The sequence below is a fragment of the Magnolia sinica genome, chromosome 4 (genome assembly GCF_029962835.1).
Source record: "Magnolia sinica isolate HGM2019 chromosome 4, MsV1, whole genome shotgun sequence".
NCBI lineage: Eukaryota > Viridiplantae > Streptophyta > Magnoliopsida > Magnoliales > Magnoliaceae > Magnolia > Magnolia sinica.
In genome coordinates, this window is record NC_080576.1 from 27,064,326 (window position 1) to 27,076,469 (window position 12,144).

Genomic DNA, 12,144 nt, shown 5'->3' on the forward strand with positions numbered 1-12,144 from the left:
GAATCATTGGACAGGTGATTCTTACATGTTGGCCCATGAAATCTGTCTTGAACTTAATGGACGGTCCAGATTTATCTTGACTTTCTAAGTGTTACGACGCAAATGGGGCACTGTATGTTAGAGTGCTATGAGAGCAATGTATCATTTCTATCTTAGGATCCCATGTTACGATGCATTTCATGCATTGAGGGTTGTCGCTGGAGCTAGGTTGTCAATGGACCAACATGGCTGGGGCAGGCTCTGTCCTGGTAGACCACTGACGGGATGTCCTGAGTCCAGCTACCCACTTTTGTGGGCCAGACTACACTGCCCTCACATATTGGAAAAGAATAACATTTTCCCATTTTGTTTGTTCGGTCGGTGACGGCATTTTACTCATTTGATTAGGGATGGTGTTCCCTACGCTACCCAATCGGTGGTATGTTGATGTGGGCCCAACGTGATGTATTTGTTTTATATCCACGCCGTTCATCTGTTTTTGCAGATCATTTTAGCGTATGCGTTCTAGAGGAAAGAAGATCTTAAGCTCAAGTGGACCACACCACAGGAAACAGTGAGGATAATGACACCCACCGTTGAAACCTTTTCAGGGTCCACCGGAATGTTTATTTGTCACCTAACCTGTTGGTACGGTCAGTCAGACCTGGACGAAGGGGAAACATAAATATCAGCCCGTTCCAAAACCTTTATGCACGCAGAAGTTTTTAATGATGGCCGTTCATCACCACTGTTTCCTTGGTATGGTCTACTTGAGCTCCAGATCTACTTCATTTTTTGATTCATATGCTGACATGAAGGGGCAAAACGGATGGATGCTGTGGATATAAAACATATATGTACAGCACCCAATACATTCACACACCACTAGCGGTGGTGGAAGCTGATTGCGTCCGACCCCCACCAGTACATGTGATGTATCTTTCCATCCCTTCTCTCTAGATCGAACGCTCAAGTGGACCACTCGGGAGATGGCTCTTGCATTTAATGCAATTTGTATTCGATGTTGTGTGTATTTAATGTCGCCCGAGCTTAATTACTACTCTTTGGGTTGGTCTGCTTGAGCATTGGATCTAGCTTATTTTTGTACTCATGCCTTAAAATTATCTAAGAGGGATGGACGGTGTGGATATATAACATCATGATAGGCTCCTACACAGATCTGCCTGTTACTTGCTAGAGACGGGCGGGACCGGAAGCAATACACTTCCAGCGGTGGTGCACCTGATCTGTGTCCCGATGTGGTGGGGATTATTTGAGTTTTGAATCTGTCTCATTTTTATTTTTATTTTTATTTTTTGCCCATGTCATGGGCATGATCTTGAAAAATGAAAAGTGTTGTACCTATTTCTACCCATTTTAGAAAAAAATAATAGAAGAATGACATGTGATATTGCATGACAAATAAAAGATAGGTAAAAAGATTTTTAACATACATGGAATACTTTTTACGAAATTATAGTTGGCATAAATTCAATTTTATATTTCATTGGATGGTCAATAAAGTAACACAAGTAAATTATTCAAAAGTTTAACAGGCAAAGAAAAAAATGCGATTAATTAATTTAAAGTATGAAAGGCGACTGAAAAATACAGAACTTAACTAATAGAAGAAGAACAATTACAAAAAGGAAAGCATAATTTAAGAAGAACTTAGAAAATTACTCTTCAAGAACTACAATTATTAGAGTAATGAAAGAAACATCTAAAAGAATAAACTATATGACTGAACTTAATAAATAATAGAGAAAATCTACTTAGCAAAAATTATCTACCAACCCAATACAATCCAACAATCAAATCAATTTTTTTTTTTTTTTTTTTCACTTGTTGTAAGAGTAACGATAATCAAGTAGTGGCAATTATTAGTTATAATTTTTAATTGTAATTCAAACCTACGCTCACTTGTCGTTTTTTTAAAGTGATGCATTCTTATAACCGCTCTTAGTGGTCAGTTGTGAATTTTTCCTTTTATTTGATTTGCACTAGTATATTAAAAGATTTTTTTTATTGTGGAAGGAAAAGCGTAACCCATCTTCAAAGGAAGAACCTCATCCTTCGATCATTACTTAATCATTATGAAGTTTTACAAGTGGCTAAGTAAGTAAATACTCTTCTCAAATTTTAATCATATATTTTGATATTAGATGTATCTACTTATTTCGGCACTTAGAGTCAAGTTGATCGGTTTGGATCGAGTTGTTATATTAATTCTCGCACGCCCACACATTACACGTGACAAAAAACTAATCAAGTGTCAATGGATAGTTGGAGTGGATTTTATACAAACATCACGGTGAATCCCACCTTGCATCTAGCATAGGTAGTTCTTGTAAATGACTTTCTTAGATATTTCTTGCAAAAGTCTCTCAGGCAATCTGCATCTTGTCCTTAACAAAGGATTAGTACTTGGTGGTGACCCCTTGTAATGGTTGGAACGAGAAAAGTTTTGTGAGCCCCACTAATGTATGTGTTTTATCGATGCTGTCAACTCATTTTGTGAGTCCAAAAATGCAGTAATCCAAAGCTTAAGTAGAGCATACCACGAGGAGTAGTGGGAGTGGTGATGCGCATAGTTGAAACCTTCCTAAGTTTACTGTGATTTTTATTAGCCACCTAACCTATTCATAAAAGGATTTTTATTTTTTTATTTTTCCCGTTGAAATACACCGGCCCACACTCTTTGTACTCACACACCCACCCACACATAACACGGGCACTTTATCCTTGGTCTCCGTGTTGAAACAGAGTTTGTTTACCGTTGAGCCACGAGCCAGACCCCTCGTACAGTCATATAACGTGGACGAAGGTAGAAACCAAAAGTCAGCTTGATCCAAATCATCCATGGCCCACAAGAAGTTTTCAGTAGCAGGCATTCGACCAGGGAGTCGTTCAGGTACGCCCCCGGCTTCACCCAACACGGTGTGACCCTTAAGTGGGGCCACCTTGATGTAGGGTTGTCAATGGACCAGGCTTGCCCAACGGCCTTCTAGGTCTGCTCTGCCTCGTACCCGGCTTGGGCTAGAGTATCAACCCTGTGGGATGGGTTTGTGCTTAAAACTCCAGTTTGTTTCTCTAGCAGGCTGGGCTCTGATTTAGTACTCCAAAAGCCCGCAGTTCAGTCAGGTCCATTTACATTTTGAATTTTAAATTTTAAATAGAAATTTTTTCTTCTTCTTACTATTATTTTAAGACCTCTTTCTAGCTTTTAAAACCCATCTTTTAATGCTTCTTTCATCTCTCTCAACAAAAACCCCACAAAAAAGTAAAAGAAACCAAAAGGATTCTTTCATTTCTCTCACTACAGCTGCAGAACAGAACCATCGGCTTCCTTCTATCCGTCGGATGGAGTTTGAGTAGGAATTGCCGAAAGGGATGGTGCAGAAGATCTTGGCTTAGCCTAAATGGGTTTTCTTTGAAGGTAAGGGTGGTGTCAGAAAGATAATTTGCAGCTCCATCCTTTCCGTCCTCCTTTCCAAGGTCTGCTCCTCTGTTCTGATCATCTCGACGGACCTGCTCATAATCTCACCGACGCTTTTCAGCAGCGATTCACCAAAATCCCCACATTAGTCAATGGCTTCACGACTCTCTTTGCAATGGTACGTGTATGGCCGTTATTGCCATTGTCAGTCCTCTTTTTCTTTCTAGGCTTGCTCCTCTTTCTTTCCTTCTGTTGTTAGGGTTTTTGGGATGAAGATGAAGACAGAGAAAAAGAGGAAGATGCTGAAATTTTGGTTTTAAAAATCAAAATGTTTTGAAATTTTCGTTTTTCTGCTAAAAAGGATGTTGAAATTTTCAAATGAAAAATTGCGGTTTCTTTACCCAGTAGGAAAGAATGAAAGAAATTTTGTGGTTTATAAGTGGATGTGTGTATAGTATTTTTACTCGAAGAATTGGAGGTTGATATGCTCCGGTTGCATGTTCGCGCGGGCTCGGGCACGAGCGTGGGCACTTTGCACTTCACGTGTTGTCGCTCTCTAACGACCTTATGCGAGAAACCCATCTACATGCTACCTTGGGCTTGGGCTTGGGCTTGGGCTCAGGCCAGGCCCTATAACAACAATCCATGGTGGGCTTGGGATGGACAATTTTAGCCTGAATCTGGATCTTCTCCTTGCCACAAATAGAAGATTTCTGTTTGTTGGCCACATCATCACACACACTGTAGTTAATGCAGCAGTGATGATGATGTCAGTGCGCTCCGGCTGAAGGCTTAGATTGAAAAATACAGGTCACGTGTGGACAGAGCTTGGCTCCGCCCTAACCCAACATGTGGACACCCCTAATTTTAGGGCATGAGCCCAAAAGTGAAGTAGATCCAATTCTCTAATGGACCACACCATAGGAAAAAGTGGTGATCTACATTGATGGGCTACAAAAGTTTTGAGTCGAGTTGAGATTATTTATTTATTTCATCCAGGTTTTTGTGACCTTATCATCAGGTTGGATGGCCAATAAACAATTACGGGGGGTCTTAGGAAGTTTTTAATGATAGGGTGTTCTTTTTTTTTTTTTTTTAAATGTGTATTTTTATTTTTACACACGCACACACACCCCACACACTCACGCTGGTGGAATTTCACCTCCTATGGGTACTCGAACCGTTGACTGGGAGTTGAAACTCCCGAGAGTCTACCACCCGGGCAAGAATAAGGAACCACTGATAGGCTGTTCAATCATCACTGTTTCCTATGGTATGATTCACCTGAGATTTGGATCTGCTTCATTTTTAGGCTAATGCACTAAAATGATCTTGCAGAACAGATGGCCGGCATGGATGTAGAACACATACATCAAGATAGGCCCCATGGCAAGGGCCGCACCTACTATGCTCCCCTTAGCCCATGCCAGGAGTCTTCCTCTTTCTCTGTTTCGCCAGGAGGGCAAGCTAAGCCAGATGATGCGGTGGATCGAGACTTTCCATCTAGTGGGCCTCATCCATTAGTGGGTAAGATTCCAAATTACACTGAAATGAGGGAATGGATCCTGACCATCAAGTGACGATCAAGATGAAAATTGACCAATACTGATGGCTAGAATTGTCAATTGGGTGCCATTTTGACTGAAGGCCATCTACAGGCAAGACCCACAGGTTCAACTACCCAGATTGACCTCCCCAACCTGCCACAGGTTTGGTTTCGTGCCGCTCTGCAAATCCAGTCGAATGGATATGAGTGGGCCTCTGTTTCTTCAGCCAGCATCCTCTGAAAGGATTAATTACAATGCAAAAACGAAAATTTAAAAAAAATAAATAAATCTGTTTTATTCGTAATCTCACCAAGAAAAAATACAATTGAAGTGAAATTCAAATTCATGCATGGCGCGAAAATGTCTTTGCTCTTACACTAACTTACAAAATGGTCCATTCCTTTCAGATCTCAACTCGGCGAGTCAGAAAATTCAATCATCGACTCGACTCAACTGACTGAGTCAACTCGATTGGGTTGCAACTCGATCAATGTATTTGATCATTTACATGTAAGAACAAACCAATGCATACAAATCATCCAAATCCATGAAAAAATGAAAACCAACTTACCACATTATATAATTTTCATGTCTCTCTTCCTTCAGTCTCTCCCTTCTTAGTGTCCTCTTCCTTGATTTCTTCTATCCTCTTCAACACCTCACTCATCTTGGGACGCCGCTCTGGCATTGAATTAGTGCACTCAAGCGCAACCTCGGTAAGCTGTAACATCTCCTCGTGTCCTTCTTTTGCTGGTAGAATCTCCAAATCCAATATATCTGTCGACCAATCTCTGTGAACGACGGACCGCACCCATTCAGACAAATCATCGGTAGTATCGATGTTTCCAGGTGAGAATTCGCCTGGGATCCGACCGGTGATGACTTCAAGCATTATCAAGCCGAAGCAATACACATCGGCTTTGTGGGTCAGTTTCTTGCCTTTGGATGCCTCTGGAGACTTGCCGGAGGCGAGCAATTCAATGGCTTTTTGAGGAGGGAGGAGGGGTTGGAAGCCGAAATGGGTGATCTTGGGGTGGTAGTTACGGTCATTGTGGGCAATAAGGACATTGGAGGATTTGAGATTGGCATGGGGGACCCTGTGGGAAGGGAGTGATTGGTGGAGATAAGTTAGGCCCACTGCAATGCCTTTGAGTATCAACAGACGTGTCGCCCAGTCCAAGGGTATTCTTGCAGCTCCTCTGTTACCTTAAAACACCCGAGAAGGAAATTATTTAATGGATAATCAGGTTTAAGATAGTGATTAGGGAGAGCATGGCTTTAAAATACATATAATCACAACTGCCTTTTGTAAAGCGCTAATCGAAATATTGAAAAATATAGATATAAACTGCCAAAATTAACATGATCAATCGTCACTATGGACAGTCCATTCATTTGTACCATTAGAGGCATGCCATGGTGCAAAACTACTCTGATTGAATGATCCTAACCATCCAATCAATTGCTTGAAAAATGTAGTCAAGATCATAGTTCTAACTCGATGAATTGACTTGAGTTGTTCTAGGCGACTGCTCCTGTAAACTCAGTTTATGCAAGACTAGTGTACACCTCACCTGACTTGGTCATTTCGACACAACATAGATTTGAATTAGAGACCTCTTGCTATGAGATCATGGCTCTCAACCAGTAGACCAGATGCCTTTTAATATTTTAGACATTATATATTAATTATAAATAAGATTTCAATATTTAATGTTATAAGTATATATAACATAAGTCCGAGTATCAAGTCCAGTCGCATGAAGACTCGAACAAGTCTCTGATTCGACTTGACTCGAACAAGTATATATAACTTAAGTCCGAGTATCAAGTCCAGTCGCATGAAGACTCGAACAAGTCTCTGATTCGACTTGACTCAACTCAGTGCACCTTCGAGTCGAATCTGAATTTTGAGCTTTTAAGCAATGGTCAAGATGCCGTGGAGAAGTAAAATGTGCCCATTCATCATCTTGAACATCTATTCGGTAGGCCCCACAAAGGATTGCTTATGGTTCCCAAGAAGCAGTTTGGTTCCATATGCTAGTAATGAGGGTCGAGCCCCACATGCCTCATACTTAGGAGATTGCATGATCGAGTAGGACCCATTTCCCATCTTTGTCCAATCTTCGATTGGAGAGGGAAGGAAAATTCAATCGTAGAGAACTTTCATAAATATAGCAAACAACGCTGAGCTTGAATTACTAGTTCTTTCATTTGGGCGAGCATTACATAAATGGGGAGCCCATCCTTTCAGTTATCCAGATTGTTCACCTGGTGGCCCCACTTTGATTGATGATGGACCAAACAGAAACCCCCATCTGAACTTTCCAGCAGTCTGATAAATGGACCTTTCACTACTGGAAATCAGATGTTGTCTATATTTTCATTTTAACGGTCCTTATTTGAAAATTTTGTTAGAATCAAATAAGAAGGGAGAAGAGAGAAGGAAAAAAGAAAATACCATGTAGAAGCTCAAACAAGCTCCCACCAGGCACATACTCATAAACAACTAGCTTCTCTTCCTTGGAGTAGTAGAAAGAGATCATCTCCACAAGGTTTTCATGCCTCAGCTTCCCAAGCAACTGCATTTGCTGAACAAACTCCTTCTTGCTCAAGCCATTCATCTCCTTCACCCTCTTCACCGACACAACTAATCCTGACTCCAGCACCGCCTTGTATGAGCTCCCTACCATCCCTTTACCCATCATCTCTGCTGAAGCCCGTAATAGATCCTCCAGATCGAAAACCGGTCTACTCCAGTCGAAGAATTCCAACTCAATGGTCTTCCCTGGGTCCCCTATGCTCTCTGAGCTTCGGGTTCTCTTTTCGGCCACCTCTGGGGAGATTTCTCCTATTGTCACAAATGGAATTTAAATCTAAGGGGTGTTTGGATGCAGGGAAGCATAAAGGGGTACAAAGAATGCCTTCTTTTTAAAAGGAGAATTTCATGACAGAGATTTTCTTTATCATATTTGGGTGATGGGTTTCTGATTCTGTTGAATCACGAGTTCAGGTTGGGATTGAAAATGAGAAAACAAAAAGAAGGTATTGACAGTGGAAACTTTTTTTTTTTTTTAAAAGCTGTTGGTGGGGAAAGGCTTGATCTGAAAAGAGCAAACCACTAAAGAAACTCTTTCCAATCAATTGTATGCACCCAAACAGAAGAAACATGCCTACTTATGAAATCCCTTTCCAGGTTTTGGATGCAGTATTTGATTTGAATTCTGATATCAATCTACCAAAATAGCAAAAACCAAACTCTCATTTCCTTAGCATTCACATTGAGGGTGTCACAATTGCATTACTTTCAAAACTGGGTTGAAAGATTGAGGATTACTACAAAAAATTCACTGATTTTTCTCTTGATTAAACTGAATGTATGCAGTTCAAATCACTTGTGCATCGAAACGTGGCATAATTACGACAGGATCCTCAAGGCCCTCTCATATATTGCATGGACTCTGCTGCTGTTCTGTTTCCAGAGAAACACCGAGGCTGCTCACGACGCACTGATTAGATTTTCAATCTGTCCCATTATCAGGTGGACCAAACATGCACATTGAATGTGAATGATTGTTGAAGTTTTCTAGCCATCCTCTTTTCTCGCATACATATGATCCACCCGATGAGCAGGACAGATTTTTTGGCCCATTGTACATACATGGTGGGGTCCACACGATGAAAGCCAAGATGCCGCACGCGCCGGTCCTGTGGGCATGTCTGTCATTAGCCTTAGCACAGCTCTTTCATATTAGAAGAGATACATACCTGAGTGCTCCTTTTCTTTTGTTCCCTTCCCATGCTTTCTCCTGTAATAACACAAGAAGACTAACATGACAGTGAAGGGGACCAACAGAGCAGCTACTGCAATCAAAGCAATACTCCATACTCTCAGTGTCTTGTCCTTTGATGGAGTTGGGACCCGCGGGCTCGGGCTAGTCGGTGGGGGGCCACCTACAGGAGCCACAGGAACGATCTGGCATGGTTTCCCCAAAGGTTGCCCACACAATTCTGAGTTGTGATCATATGAGCTCCTAGGGAACCTCAGAAGAACTGGCGTCTCAGGAATTGGGCCATTGAGAAAATTATTGGAGACGTTGAAAGCTGTTAACGTTGATTGATTGAAGGGTGGTATGGTCCCATTTAGAAGATTTTCCTGCAACTCTAGCCGCTTAAGATTCGGCAAGTTGATGAATTCTAATGGAATTGGACCCGAGAAGTGGTTTTGCGAGAGGAAAATGTATTGAAGGTGAACAAGATTCGCGAAGCTTGGAAGCGGACCAAATAAAGAATTGTTTCTCAAACTGAGCTTACTCAAGTAAGTTATATTTTGTAGGAATGTGGTTGGAAGTGAACCATTCAATTGAATTCCTTCAAGAACTATATGCACGACATGTGAATTCAAGCATGCGATCCCAACCCATTTGCTAATGTTGTTATGACAAGGCGGGCCCGTCCACATCGAATGCAAATTTGCAGTAGAAGTCAGCGAATCTCTAACATAAATCAATTCATCTCTTTCGCCGGCAAATAACTCGGCCTTCGCAAATCGAATTGCGAAAATCATGAGACATGTGAAGATGGTGAGAGTGAAATTCATGGTGCATAGTCTCCTACTGGACTAGATGCGAAATGGGTTGTCGAGAAAAGAGACGAATTCTGATGAATTGGTTTCAGAATTCCGGTTGTGGGACAGTTTCCGGGATGGTGAGGTGGACTTGGGTGTGCAGAGATGCGTGTATTGACTAATGAATATTTCTAAAACTTGGGTGTATATGTGGGTATTTTATCTTAGTGCTTTGGTGAAATGGGCAAGGCAAGATAGCTAAGATTCGAGAGCATAAGACAGAGAAGCGGACTGATCAAGGAATTGCAATGGTCTAAGGGATAGAAAGAGACGAGTTTGACAGCTTTGATTTTGTTACAAAGCTGGTATCTCTTCGTGTAGTTTGACAAGGTAGTGTTTCATATATTATTATGAAGTGTTTCGGTAGACTCGGGTTTGCTGAAACTCCCATGCAACCTACCTTCTATAGTGCTTTTAAATAGTGACATCAGAACCGTCCATCTACAGCCACTAGAATAGATGGTCCACAGTTAAAAACCTAGGTTGGAGTTGTAAACTATATGCGGAGTTGCAAAGGATGGTGTTATGCATCGAATACGGAGATCAGATAAACTAGACACCATACCTGTTGAGACGCTATCGCTATAGGCTTACACCCTTGAGAAGGACTAACACGTGAATGAAACTTCTATTGTATGTAAGAGTGGGGATCTAGCTCTCTCTAAGGCTCCATACGAATTTAGTAATCTTAGTTCAATTAAAACACGGTGTGTGTATCACAATTGTATCACACCATCTATTTGACAATTTTAGATGTATCACAACTTAATAAGGTCCATTAGTACTCCCGATCACACTATCCAACCATTAGGGTAATCCAGACCGCCTTATAAAATTCTCATAGGAGTATCCTTGACATTACTCCTTGACATGGAACTTTTCTTAGCTTCAACCATTCGGAACCTGTTTTAGGGTTTTTACCGTCCAGTTAAAAGCCACTGATTGACGAGGAATGGCTTCTTATCAGTGTCCTTTTTCAGATTTAGGCCATCCATCATAGGAGATGCAAGATGGACGGCTCTGATCCCTGGTATCACTGCAACACGTACAAGGTAGGTTGTATGAGAGTTTCTTTAGAGATTACACTGAATCACAGCTTATTTAATTGGTGGGGATTAACTAATCCAACCTACCCTTCCAATATATGGTCAATCCAGACCATCTACTTCGTGGATCCGTTTTGGGTAGATGATCCTAACCATTCCACTGGTGGCTGTCAAATAAACGATTAAAAGGATAAGTGCTTAGTTGCCAAAATCAACGGCTGACGCAATATGATTAAGACATCTATTCAGTTTAATTTTTAGGATATGCTACATCCAAAGTGGGTCCCATGGTTTGGATGGTCTGGATTGACTTACGTGTTTTCCAAGAATGTAGGATGAGTCACCACCGTAAAAGAACTGTTGAGAAACGCATAAAGAAGTCAGCATCCTTGTTCGATTCTTTGGTTCGAAACAAAGGAATTACGAGGAAGATAGGCAGGTGGAACGGTTGTACCAAAAGGGAGTTGTTACGGACATCTCGATCTCCCGCTATCGCCTATCTGTGAATGGACGGTCAGATCTTGAGTACGGCGACGTTTGTGCCTCGAACTTGGTTGTTGTAACGGTCTCTAACGGGTACAGATGAGTTGCAGGCCTCCTACAATTGAAATTCACAAAACCGACCATATGGCTGTTACAACGGCAGTTGTCTGATTATCATCCCAGCCATTGGGGAATGATCAAATAGGTCCCGACACATGGTCAATCATACGTTAGATCTGTGGGCCCTCATTCAAAACGTGCATGCGTTTCCTTATCTTCACCGTACATCCCAACAACCTTCCTAATAAAAAATAACAATGGCATGTTACATAAAAACTCCCTGTTAAATATAAAATTTACATCAGGCGTGCAGTAGATGGGTTGGCTTCTTAGTTGGGTGCCACCTTAAGGGGGTGTTTGCGGCATGGAATTAGATGGTGTTAAGTGGGATAGAATTGCTTTTTTTGCAATAAATGTACTTGTCAGTGGATTGTCTCTTATTGCTGTGGGAGTGAGCTATTCGCTTTGGTGTTTGGATCACGTAGGATATAGGGCTTAAATACTTCAATTCATGTAGTGTTTGGTTGTACATGGAAACAACTTAAATCTCAAAAATCGTGTTTGAAAACTATAGTGAGAAGTAAGGTGGGGCCCACCTTGATGTTCGTGAGTAATCCACCCCATCCATCCATTATTGTGAGATCATTTTAGGATATGCAACAAAAGTCAAGCAGATCCAAAACTCAAGTGGGCCATACGAGACGAAATAATGGAGAAAGAATTTCCTACCGTTGAAACCTTCCCAAGCTCCACCTTGATGTTTATATGTCATCCCAACCGTTTATAAGTTCATTCATGTCGGAATGAACTAACAACATAGAAAACTTTATTGTGATACAAAACTTTTGTGCCATATGAATGTTTCAATGGTGGTCACTCAATTCCCACAACTTTTCTCTTGTGTGGCCCACATGAGTTTTAAATCTACCTTATTTTTTGTCACTTATTGTAAAATGATCTTGT

General features: G+C 41.2%; 1 protein-coding gene across 1 annotated transcript; it reads right to left on the reverse strand.

Annotated features, from left to right (window-relative positions):
- Positions 1 to 5,322: 5,322 nt before the first annotated feature.
- LOC131244421 (probable leucine-rich repeat receptor-like protein kinase At1g68400) lies at positions 5,323 to 9,802 on the reverse strand. The gene is made up of 3 exons (XM_058244026.1): positions 8,734 to 9,802; positions 7,427 to 7,816; positions 5,323 to 6,171 (listed from the first exon to the last, which is right to left on the reverse strand). The coding sequence occupies exons 1-3, from the start codon at positions 9,563 to 9,565 to the stop codon at positions 5,552 to 5,554; spliced, it is 1,842 nt and encodes a 613-aa protein (XP_058100009.1). The 5' UTR covers positions 9,566 to 9,802; the 3' UTR covers positions 5,323 to 5,551.
- Between the last annotated feature and the right edge of the window lie 2,342 nt (positions 9,803 to 12,144).

Excerpts from the sequence above, each read along its gene's own strand:
- LOC131244421 (XM_058244026.1), bottom strand. The coding sequence starts at position 9,565 with ATGAATTTCACTCTCACCATCTTCACATGTCTCATGATTTTCGCAATT. Across the intron at positions 7,817-8,733 it reads AAAAGAAAAGGAGCACTCAG|GAGAAATCTCCCCAGAGGTG; the intron begins GTATGTATCTCT and ends TTGTGACAATAG. Across the intron at positions 6,172-7,426 it reads CTTGTTTGAGCTTCTACATG|GTAACAGAGGAGCTGCAAGA; the intron begins GTATTTTCTTTT and ends GGGTGTTTTAAG.